At 32.5% G+C, this 12,745-nt stretch overlaps 1 protein-coding gene across 9 annotated transcripts; it reads left to right on the forward strand.

The window, feature by feature from the left end:
• Positions 1–574: 574 nt before the first annotated feature.
• On the forward strand, positions 575–8,910 carry LOC107851376 (S-adenosylmethionine carrier 1, chloroplastic/mitochondrial). Of its 9 annotated transcripts, none has more exons than XM_047400895.1 (14): positions 638–729; positions 1,550–1,797; positions 1,999–2,106; positions 2,192–2,266; positions 2,889–2,975; positions 3,305–3,377; positions 4,398–4,488; positions 4,868–4,921; positions 4,994–5,089; positions 5,199–5,288; positions 5,874–5,925; positions 7,760–7,821; positions 7,914–7,994; positions 8,396–8,910. In XM_047400895.1, exons 4-14 carry the CDS (start codon positions 2,233–2,235, stop codon positions 8,498–8,500), a joined length of 825 nt encoding a protein of 274 aa, XP_047256851.1. In that variant the 5' UTR covers positions 638–729; positions 1,550–1,797; positions 1,999–2,106; positions 2,192–2,232; the 3' UTR covers positions 8,501–8,910. The 9 variants fall into 9 exon arrangements, with proteins under 9 accessions (XP_016551862.1, XP_047256851.1, XP_047256852.1 ...); XM_047400896.1 differs by having other exon boundaries at positions 1,550–1,761; XM_047400897.1 differs by lacking the exon at positions 1,550–1,797 and having other exon boundaries at positions 709–729.
• The last annotated feature ends 3,835 nt before the right edge of the window (positions 8,911–12,745 follow it).

The following is a 12,745-nucleotide window of genomic DNA, read 5'->3' on the forward strand; positions in this document are numbered from 1 at the left end:
AATAGTATAGCTAATTTTAGGAGAAAAAAAGGAGAATAATATTTTATAAGAAGGAGCTTCTCATCAATTATGAAGAAGATTATGAAAAATTATTTAATTTTGCTGTAAAAGTAAATAGAGAGTCTGCTATAAAATGAGATTTTATTGTCTATCATAAATAACTTTACTAACGCACAATATAAGAATGAGATATGCTTATATCCCATTCTCTTCAAACTTTATTTTTAAAATTACATTGAGTAATTGTTGATGTTCTTATTATGTTCAAAATTAAAGATACTAACATTGCATCTATTTAAATGTACATATATGTGATTTAATTGAATATAATGTTGCACATAATGTAGCTTTTTAATTGAAACATTTTGCATTTTTGATATTGTATTAAACATTAAATTATGTTTTTCATTGACGATATCACATTATTTTTGTAATTAAAAATTTAAATATTGCACAAACAAATATATGTAATTTTCTTTTTCAATATTAAATATACGTGCAAAACTCCATATATACATATGAAAAGTGATAATTAAAAGGTTTGAAGGATAATCTAAATTTAGCAATCACATCAAAATTTTATCCCAAAATTATATATTTTAATACCTTACACCAAACTACGATACTAGTCTACAAGCACGTGTTGTGTTCATAAAAAGTCTGACTCCTTTTTAGTGATTGTTCTTCAGCTAGACGCAATGGCTAACAACGCGAAGACGGAATTGCCCGGTAATTTCCTCTATATGTTATAAGTTTATTTATGTTTGGTTGATTGAAGTTACTTTCTACATTCCTCTATTTTTTTTCTGTTTATCAATGATAAAATTATTTGAAGAGGAACCATCTGTTATCTGCTTAATTGAAGCATCTCACATTGTTTATTGGGTTGCATATATTCCGTTTCAAGGGTCGAAATTTGAATTTTACGCCCCCATTGGTACGATCTTGTTGCTCAATTTGGACCTTGATTCCGATATCATTGTAAAATCATTTAGTTAATGGTCAAATACATATTTAAAGTATCCCGATTTTTTTGTCATACCTAAACTATATATGCAAGTTTCCTATCTGCGAGTTTCCATTTGAATGATCACCAATTGTTTATTAAAACACACTTCAACTATCAATTGTTCACACTTTTTCTACCCTTCACTCTATATGAATTTTCAAAATGAAGTTTGTAATTAGAGCTAAAATTGACAGTTCTACTGTTTGTGCAATGATTAAACATGTACTTTAGGATATTTTTCATCGCCTGCTTGAAAGCTTCGTGGTTTAAGTTTGGTTCAGTGTGATGATGATTTTATGTTAAGAAGTTTGTGAATTTCATTTCTTATTAAGATTCTGGATAAGCAAGCGCTTTTTTTTTTGTGTGTGTTCATTGTTATACTTAGGAAAAAGTAAATTATCATATGTATTACCTAGACTGGTTCCATTCAACTGAAAGCACAGGCAACGATTTTCTGTTTCAAAGAATGGATGTGTTTGTCGTCTGGGGATTTTCATTAGCTGCATTGGGTTCTAAGCAGTAGAATAGAAAATTTTGTAGGTGGAAGAGGAGAGTGATTCAGAAGTGACCATTCTCATCAGGAACCCCATTCAAGAGTGTTGATACAGTTTCACAAATTAGAGGCAGCATCTCCGAGGAAACCTCACAAAGTGTTCGCATAACTATTATGCTGATTATAGAATCATCAAGCATAGAATTGGCAAAGTATCTGCAGAACACTTAGTTTAATATAGAAAACCAAGAAAGAAAAAGTAATTATATTTCAAAGCATTGACAAGTTCCATTAGGTTGGCTTTTGTGCTTTTCCTTTTCACTGGACTAGTTTCATTTGCAAAATCATTGTTCCTTATACCGTAAAAAAAAAACAATTGTTCCTTATACCTTTCACATGTTTCCGAATGATTCCTAAGTACGTAGAATAAGTTAGATAAATCAGATGATTGATGTTCCGTTTTGCCACTTTTGATGATACGAAATTCTTCTTGCAGAAGATAGACTGAACTTCGAGGCTCTCAACTCCCATCACAAGTCAAAGAAAGCTATTGCATCCATCAGCAAACAACACAATCCATTTGATCTCTTACGCATATTATATGGTAAGTTTTTTCTAATTGCTCTGGAACTAACCACAATATTTTCTAGAGTTTTACTGAATTAGATCAAGACTTTTAACTTTACTAGAGAGTGACTGGCCCTTTTAATATGAACCTGCAAAAGCGAAGATGAAAATAGCAGATTCGAGGAAGGAATCTTCTGGTAAATTCTGCGTTTACTTTCAGTTTCACTTTTTGGTTAAAAAATGCAGATGGCTTTCAGGATAACCGCAATAATAGCAAGACCAAAATACAGAAATATGAATTTTCAAATGAATCAAAATTTGGTATACTTATAGTGTTATTTGGTGATTATTGTTTATGCTCTATTGTGTCTGTATTAGAGGTACATCATGTTTGAGTGGCTTTTGAAAATACTGGGGGATTTAAGAGTGGAAAGGAATCCTATTTAATTGCCATTGAAATCATCTTCGAAGTCAAAAAATGTTAGATCTGGTACTTTGTGTTTTCTCTTTATCATATTGTGGCACATAGCTAGGAAAAATGGTGTTAATTTACTTCTCATCTGGTGATGGTGCAAAATTGTGATGGTATTACTGAGTGACACCTTTAAGTGCTCTTATGGGTTGTAGATGGATTCAGTTGATGTTATATCCCTCTAGGTCGATTAGTTGAGAGTTATATCCCTGCAGCTTTTGTGTTAAAGCCTTCTTTTTGTGTTGCTTTTGGTATTGTGTACATTTCTAGTGACAGATTCTAAACAATGCCTTTTGCCATTTACCTCTCCTTTTTTAATTGTAATATCTTACATTGGACTTCTTTAGAGGGAGCTGTAGCTGGAGCTGCTGCTGGTGTTGTTGTTGAAGCTGCTTTGTATCCAATTGATACAATTAAAACTCGACTTCAAGCAGGTTTATTCTGTTAAACATTTGGTGAATATCTTCTATGATTGTTCTTCCTTTTTCCGACTACTTATCTTTTTAGCACATACTAATTGTTTGTCTGAATGTTTTTCACTTGATATTCTGACTCTTGAGTAGTTAGGACAATGAGATTAGCTTTTGACAATTTTCTCACTGCTCCTTAACCTTTAATTTCTCATCCAATAAGCTGCCAACTTGAGTATCAATCTCCTTAAGTTTGATTTAGATTATACGAGAACTTCAGGTAAGTGAATCTTTTCACTGCCTATGCTACACTAGTTGATTTGACCAGCTGTTCATGTTCTAATGTTAGGCAGTTCGTGGTGGGGGACAAATCATTTTGAAAGGTCTTTATTCAGGATTGGCTGGAAATCTTGTTGGTGTCTTACCGTAAGTAATCTGGATTTTGAATACTTCACAATATGAATATGAATCCATGGATGAAATTCTTGTTCAATGCACATTGTGCATTATAAAAATTACACTCAGGTCCTTTATCATACATTAGTCATTATGGTTTAAAAGGCTTGTCCAGTTCTAAGAACGCGTTGAACTGAACAATGCGTTGAACTGTGTGAACTTCTTTGCTGACAGGTTATATACTTGGCTTCAGTAGCACTAAACCATATGCAGTTGCTTGATTTAATTATTTGGACAATGACAGTTTTGTTGATAAAATATAGGAACCTTCACTTGACAGTAATAATTTATATAAAGGGACACTGGACACAAACACTTTCATCTTTGATGTAAGGTGTGATGCTTCTGTATAATACTTGTTTGCCTAATTGTGTTTCTAGTAAGCTGAGGTGAAACCAAACTAATTATCTTCTCCCCCATAAAAAATAAGGAGAGAGAGAAAGAGATGCAAACATCGACTATTATAGGCAGACAAATTTTGGCTCGTGATTAGGCTTCTCTCTGTTGTACCATCTAAAATTCTTATATTGCTTTCTGAAAATTTTATAGGTCTCTGCATGCATGACAAGATTTATATCGAAGTTCTAACCCACCTGACATGATTGTCACTTACAATTAAGCGGATTAAAATGTGAAAGGGATGATGTTATTCTAATTATTTGCTTGTATTTGATGGTGTATCAACAATGAATGAAGTAAACTGTGTGTTAACCATCAGGGTAATGATGACAAATTTTTATCTATTAGGTTTACGTCTTTTATATCCTATAGAACCTGCAAAACCACTGTGTTGCACTTATTTCATTCAACAAAATGGTAACTAGATCTTTGTTTGTGGAATTCATCTTCAACAAGTTGTTGGTTTTTATAACCAAGTTACAGCCTTCAATATTGTAGTTTTTTTTTGGAATTCTTAAGTAGACCGCTTTCCTCAAAATACATTGCTGTGCTTATCAAAGAAAAGTTGTCACTCTACGTTGTTCTTTGCAGAGCATCGGCAATATTTATTGGTGCATATGAACCTGCAAAGAGAAAATTGCTGAACAGCCTCCCGGAAAACCTTAGTGCCTTAGCTCATTTGGTAAGCATTGCAACTTGAAATATCTCCGGCAACCCTTATTTTGTTATAATTTTGGATCTTCAATGATCTGGGCTGAGGCAATTTGTGAGTGCAGTTTATAGCCTACAACTATATTAAATCCAAATTTAACATACCATACTGAAGATAATGGAACTCTCTTTGAACCTCTCAGTGATTTGTTCTTATTTCTAGAAGTTGATTTAAAATTAACACATCTACGTGAGCGTAAAGGATAACTGTCGGACAATGAGTTTAAATTGTCCCTTGCTGAATTTCAATATTTTTGCATTTACGCTGAATAAATTAAGAAAAGGACAGGCAATAAATGTCCCACATTTCAAAAATATCAAAGTACAAAGTTTTTTAACACTCAATTTAGACTGCAGGTGCTATCGGTGGAGCTGCTTCTTCTGTTGTTCGTGTACCCACAGAGGTAATGAAACCTTAATTATCTTATCTGATGTTTTGGTGTCGCATCATGGGTTTTAGGTATGAATAACTTCAGGTAGTTAAGCAAAGGATGCAGATCAGCCAATTTGCTTCTGCCCCTGATGCGGTCCGGCTCATTGTTGCTAAGGAAAGGTTTAGAGGCCTTTATGCTGTACGTAGGTGTTTTTTTGGGGAACACATCAGAAACTTGTATCTATGTTGAATGATGGCTATCTTTGCTCAACCTTTTGAAAATCCATTGGTTTTTTTCTTGAGTGCAGGGTTATGGTTCTTTTCTATTGCGGGACTTACCATTTGATGCTATCCAGTTCTGTATATACGAGCAGATGCGGATGGGCTATAAGTTAGCTGTAAGTTGGCTATCTATTGATGCTTACACGTCATCTATTTTAATCAAATTCAATATTACCAGTTCTCAGGGTCAGAGCTAGAGTATAGGTTGCGGGGTCGGCTGAACCCAATAACGTTGGTCCAAACTCTGTATTTGTTTTAAGAAATCCATTGAACATATACAAATTAGTATTAATTTAGAACCCAGTAACTTAAAAGGAGTAGAATCCCAAACCATAAACTTCAAATCCTTGCTCCTGTTCTGCTAGTTCTGTCACACATGACAAATTCAAAGCATAGCTGCATTGTATGTCTATAGTTACACAACATCTGTTCAAACACAAAGACCACAAGAACTGACAATTACAGTGGAAATTTTCAACCCTTTTTTCTTTCGTACAGTTAAGCAAAAGTAAAATTGAAACACCAGTATACCAGTAAGATTTCAGCTATTTATTGTATTCTTCTTTATTCATTGGGCTGGAACTGCTCAATTTCATTCTGCTTCACTAGAGAATCTACATAAATTGTATGCCAAATGATTATATTATCAACTCTTCTTTCTATTCATAAATTTACAAAATTGTTTTTATATTCATATGCAGGCAAAGAGGGACCTTAAAGATTCCGAGAATGCAATGATTGGTGCCATTGCAGGTACTCACGTCTTAGGTTATTTCCAATTTCTATGATATCATCTGTGTCATTTAGCTTTTCGACTGGGTACATTGATATCTGCGGAAATCCCTCACTAAAGAAACATTCCATATGTAATCAATGTACTTCTAATATCTTTGTACACGTGAACATGATACATATTTATGAATCACAAGGGTCTTTGCTTACGTCTATGGAGTATTCTTTGGATTGAGGATCAATTTCAAGCTAATGTATGTTAGTTGGGACACACTTGTCAAAATAAATCAACAACAACAAGAGGAATTTTAGAGAAACATTTTCACTTGGCAGACTCTGGCTATGGATGGTTTTAGGCGGGCTAGAGGTAGACCGAAGAAATATTGGAGGGAGGTGATTAGGCATGATATAAAGCAATTACTGCTTATAGAGGACATGACCCTTGATAGGAAGGTGTGGAGGACATGGATTAAGGTAGAGGGTTAGGGGGTGGGAGCGCGGTGGTAGTAATAGGGGAGTGCTTCTTTGGGTTTGGAGTTTCTGGTTCGTAGTGTTGTGGCTGTAGTATTTGGGCTAGTGGTGTTGGCTTTTTTGCATCCCGTACTAGTTTATTATGCACTTATCTTTTGTGTTTGTTATACTGTTAGTTTGTTTTGTGTACCATACTAGTTTATATGCGCTTACTTTTTGTATTGGTTATACTGTTATTGGTCCTAAGTCGGGGGTCTATCGGAAACAGCCTCTCTACTTCTCTTGAGGTAGTGGTATGGTTTGCGTACACTCTACCCTTCCCAGACCCCACTAGGTGGGAATACATTGGATATGTTGTTGTTGTTGTTGTAGTGGTCCTTCATCTGATGTAGTGTCTTGGATGGTGAAGTCTGTTGCGTTATATTTTCCCTCCTTCTGTGAGAGCACATAAGATGCTGAAGAATTAAAGTCTTTAGTTGGCAAGTTTTGGAGAAAAGTGAGCTTGAGCTTCTCCTATTAGAAATCAACTAGTATACGTTCCAGCGCGATGCACGGTCAGTTGATAAACAGAAATATAAATATTCAAAATTATTTCACAATTTCAAATCATTATTTTTTCAACAAAAAAAATTAGAGTTTAATTTTAATTATTGAAACATCTACTTGAGAATTTAAATGATGTTTTATATTTTAGTTTTCATTCTTATATTATTTTAATATTAAATTAAGATAGATATATAACAACATTGAAGTAGATTTATTTGGGATAATGATAAACCTAAAAACTGACAAGAGAATTGTAAAATTTAATGTATTTTAATATTATTTTCTTGCTTTATTGTAATTTGTTTTTTCAAAAAATGACTGTTCTACGTTTTTCCAAAAAATATATAGTTGTGTAGACTTATTTTTATGTTTCATTATATTTTTAAAATTGTAATTAGTTTAGAAATTTAGAAAATATTGTTAATCCTGCATGTTAGGAAAATTTTATTTCTGTTTATTTTCCTTTTTTTTTTTCCAGTTTATATTGTGGCAGTTGAAAAAGTTATTTTAATTTCAATTTTTAAGGTGTAGTGTGTTAAACCGTTGTTGTGTGTGGAAGTTTTAATCTTTTTAAAGTTTTAATTTTAAGTTTAATTGTTAATGAAAATTCTTGTTTTTTAATGGCGATGAGACGTATCGTTTTTGCTTCTCTTTTTATATATAAATAGATGACACGTATCGTTTTTGCTTCTCTTTTTATATATGGATAGATTGGAAATGGATAAAAAGAGACACTATGCAAAGCTTGTATCGGGATTCTTCTTCTGTCTTTAAGCCCATTATACATTTAGTATCACAGTCAGAGATCTGTTACATCTGAATCTTAAATTAATTGCAGGTGCAATAACAGGAGCTATAACTACTCCTCTTGATGTGATAAAAACCAGATTGATGGTTCAGGTTTCGTGCCCTCGAATGTCTCTAACTGCATCTTTCTCTCTTGTTCATTATTGTATGCTGAATGTTTATGCTTATTTGTTTTACTCTTGCAGGGTTCAGCAAAGCAGTATGAAGGCATTTTGCATTGTGTTAACACTATTGTACGAGAAGAAGGAGCTTCTACTCTTTTTAAGGTAGTGACTTTGCGTTGTATGACTTACGTGAATATGCTTGGCTGTACACAGTGATTATAATGCCACTTTTCATCTTGTGCCTCCAAAAAGTAGAGTGTAGATGACGAAGTGGCATCAACCTCCTTATACTGACTGAGTTACGAATTTTCATAATACCTTGTTAGTTTGTCAGCCATTATATATGATAGAAACATCATCCTTGATTTCTCTCTTTTTCTCGTGTTTTATTTCCAAAACTATGTATTGAAACCTGACATGATTTCTTTCATCTTTCATTTGTTGGTGGGAAAGAAGTTCCAAAATTTACCAGTTCCTTCGAACATTTATATATGTTGACAGTTAATTCAATGTAACTAGGACGTTCGAGCAAGCAAAGCTAATTCTTTACCCTTGTATTGCAGGGAATAGGGCCACGAGTACTTTGGATAGGTGTTGGAGGATCCATATTTTTTGGTGTTCTTGAAAGGACAAAGAAATTCGTTGCTGCTAAACACCCTGTTGATTAGAATTTGAAACCACAAAATTGGACTATTTATTTGCGGTAGGTACACAGTAGCCACAAGACTCGCAATAGATCTCTCGAAACGTGTCTTCGTTTCTGAATTATTGTTGGCTCAATCCTGTTGAACATAAAGGGGTGCGACATTAAGAGATTGTAGACGAGGCAAGGTATGGTGGAAGATATTTTGCCCTGGCCTACAGAATTAGTGTAATGTAGGAAGAACTGAGCAATATTTTGCAGTTCTCTCCGCAACTCTGGATATCTGCTGCCAAATTGTCGCCCCTTATTCCTTTGACAATAGAGTTAGGCTATCTTTTTTGCATCGATTGTACAAGTTCATGAAGAGGACTGGATGAGTGGATTGAGGAAAAGCGACTCAATCAATAAAACAGAAGAGTAGCCTCCCTTCCTTTACCTCCTTCCATTTTTACACTTTATACTTTTTTGGTCAAATCTATTATTTTATAAACAAAATTTTAAGGTAGTAAAGTTTAAATGACATTTTAAATCATACACAAGGTACTGGTACATGACGAATTTACAGGGAAATGCATAGATCATAATCTAATAAGAACTTGACATGACTTGTGCACTTGGCTTCACATTCTTGGGAGACCAATTTTTTCAGTCGACGGATCAACAAGTCAAAATCATGTTGGCCTTTTAGCAAGCTGAGTCAAACATAACGATCTCCTGCAAAAAATTTGCTACCTGGACGACCTACGATTTTTGCAACTATGAAAACTTCTGCGCAGTTTTTATCTTCTTTCCTCTTACACTTCACCCATGCATAAGCTGCCATCAATGGCACGACGATTTATTTTTAGGACACACAAACAAACACATGGTGCTTAGACGTGATTATTTAGTAGTGATATCTATAGTATATTAAAAGTGTGAAGAGACTTAGAAATATTGTTTAAAATTTTTGTTTGTTTTAGATAAGATTGTCTTTTTTTCATTTGTTTTTCTAATATTTAAGAGTTAATAATTAATTAAATATATTTATGATAAAAATAATTTTGTTAGAAGTCATTAGAATTAATGACAATTAATACTATTTTCATTATCTTAAGAGTTCTAAATCAATTAAATTTGATTTTAAGAATATTTAAAAAATCTAAACATAAAAATAAAAATGATAAAAAAAGAAAAATTTAAGGAGTATTAAATTTTTAAATGTTTTAAGTACGAAATAAGAATGTAATCAATGATTTTACAAAGATTTGACTTTAAAAATTAGAAAAGATTTTTTAAATACAAAAAAAATAACCGTACCACAAATATAGTTTAAATTGATTAGTCTCTCTTAGCCTCTGGCAGCAAGGAAAACAGGTACTGCATGGCAAACGTAAAAGTGATAACCATCAACCACTTGAAATATATATGTGCTTACATATTTACATTATTATATTAAAGTGTGAAGATGCTTTGAAAAATGATTTAAACTTTTTTTCACTTTATTAAAAATCTCCGCAATAGATAAAATCTTTTAATTTTAAATAATCAAACGTTACACGTGCGAGGCATGTGCGGTTAAACAAGTTAATACATAAATATGACTTTTAACTTGGCCTCAGCTAAAATCTATGTCCTCCAACGTTGCATGTAAATTTGTAAGGTTGAATAAGTAAATACATGTTCTATGGAAATTTGTGTGAGATGCCAAGTAAGACACCATGTGTGTGGAATAAGTAAACGTGTATATTTATTTGTTCAACTTTATACAAGTTTAAGTGTCTATTTGTGGACACCCAAAATTGGAGGCATAAATATTAGTTGAGGTCAAATTTAAGGACACATTTAAAAAAGTCACCTGGAGATGGCTCTCTGGCCCTTTCAAGAAATGTGCAATGCTGAGTTGGAATTCGTTGGAGGCTAAAATTTTTAGAAAGGGAGAAGAAATGACTCAATATTTGCCAACGATTCCTCAAAATTTGATGCGCAAAATTGAAGAGTTGCTTGCCATTTCCTTGAGCAACAACTTTCAAAAGAGTTAAAGCTCTCAATTGGGCATCCCTTGAGATCCCCATTTCACCCAATCTTACGTAGTTCATCATTCTTTCATGCACAATCACATCCTTCCCAATAGCCCACCTACATTAATCAATAACAATGAATGGGATTTTAAAATAATCTTCGAAGAGAGTAAAGGGTGGTAGAATGCACAATAGTCATTTTCAGTTTCTCTAATTGAAAACTAGCCATTGTTCTCGATCTTATAAACCATAAAATAGCTGCCCTTCCCGAGTTTAAGTAAATTGGGAAATACAGTCAAATGCCTTTGGTCATCTAGTTTACAAAATATGTGTATAGTGTATGGTTGTGTATATACATATAATATACATATATCTATACACAAGATATGTATACATTGTAAAGGTAATGTATGCTCCGACCATGTTGGTGACTAGATGGCCAAAAGGATACATTTACGTAATTTCCCTTTTAAATTTCACAAGAGAAATCCATAATTTTGGAGTTCCACTTGTGGAATTTGAAACTCCAAAATAGTGACTATTTTTCATTTGACTACTTATAAAAAACAGTTGTTTAAAGTTATGTTGCCTGGACTTTTCAAAAATGTCAATGAGTACGTGCCGAATTCTCTAAATATAGTGTAGTTTTGGAGAATCCGACATGAGTACGACATTGAAAGTGAATAGTCCGTGCAACTTAGATGGTCATAACCCAAATCTGCTTCCAGCATGACCAGTGAGTTTAGACATGATGAAAATCATGAGATCTACAACAGGAGGTGCTGGAATTGCTGTGTAATGAGGCCAGTAGTAGGCAATTTCCTGTCATAAATGGGCTTCACATTTGGGCCTTTTAGAACTGGACTTCTCAAATTCCCATCTGGATTGTTTGGTGAAGTCACAAACTCAAATCACATTTCCAACAAAATCTGATTTGTTCTTCGACATGGATGAGTCTCCTTCAAAATCATAATGTTGTGTTTCAAAGAATTCCGTTTGACTCTTATAATGCTGATATATTTAAAGTTAGATCAAATTAGATTCAAGTATGTGTATATCTATGTCTATCTATAATCTATATCTATAATCTATATCTATATCTATATATCTATATAATATATTAAAAGTGTGAAGGGCCTTAAAATTGTTGTTTGAACTTTTTGCGCTTCATTAAAAGAATTCGTTTTAGACAAAATCGTCTTTTCACCATTACCTAATTATTTTGGTAATATAAAATATTCACTATATTATAAAAAAAATAGTTTTCCTCACAAAATAAAATTATTTTTCCATCATCGAAAAAAAAATTGACCATTCCTAACAAAAAAAGGACAACCCAAAAATCCTAAATAAAATATCCAAAAACCAACAACAAAAAAAAAAACTTCTCCCAACGTGAAACCATAAAGAAATTAAAAAGGAAAAATTTCCTTTCTCCTATCAAAAGTCCATAACTACCAAATATCTAATTTTGGCAAAAGAAAGGAGTTGTTGCTTTTTAAGAAATTATAATGAACTAATACAAATCTTTTCTTTATTTGAAATAGCACTATTAATGTGTACATGTTAATTTGAGCATCTAAATATGTTTAACATCAAAATTGAATTTCCTCCACACGATCTAAACTGCTTCATAGCTTTTTTCGTTGAGCATTTTGATATTCAGTATCTGTCGAATCAACACATTCTGTTTCAAGATGCATGAAACTAAGAGACTGAAATCTCATTGGTGTAACATGAGAATATATTGTTGGCATCAAATTTAAGCTTTTGACATTGATAGGACCTGCAAAAGCTGTACACGAAATTGCATGAATTTTGGTAAGTTATTGATGTTTATAATTTTGATAGTATTTATTATTAAAAAGATAAATTTATTTGTGATTTGAGATAAGTTATCTTTATTTTTAGTATATACATGAAGTTTACAATAAATAAATCGTTATGTATTTTTGATAGACAATTGTTAATTGCAAAGTTCTTTTGTGAAATGTTGATATATCTTATGATTAAAGAGATAATTTTTCTTGTGATTTGAGGTAAGTTTTCTAATTTTTAATAGGTCAAATTTTACTTGTGATTTGAGGTAAATTTTTTAAAATTTCAGTAGGTTCTTGAAATTTATAATAATAAAATTATTATCTATTTTTATAGACAATTTCTATTGATGTCTTTCAAATAAATTTGTACTTCAACTTTATAATGTAAATCGATTAAGCTCAATAATATTAATTTTATAGTGCATTATAATTTTTAATTCAAAGTTCTAT

This window comes from Capsicum annuum, chromosome 12 (genome assembly GCF_002878395.1).
Source record: "Capsicum annuum cultivar UCD-10X-F1 chromosome 12, UCD10Xv1.1, whole genome shotgun sequence".
Taxonomy (NCBI): domain Eukaryota; kingdom Viridiplantae; phylum Streptophyta; class Magnoliopsida; order Solanales; family Solanaceae; genus Capsicum; species Capsicum annuum.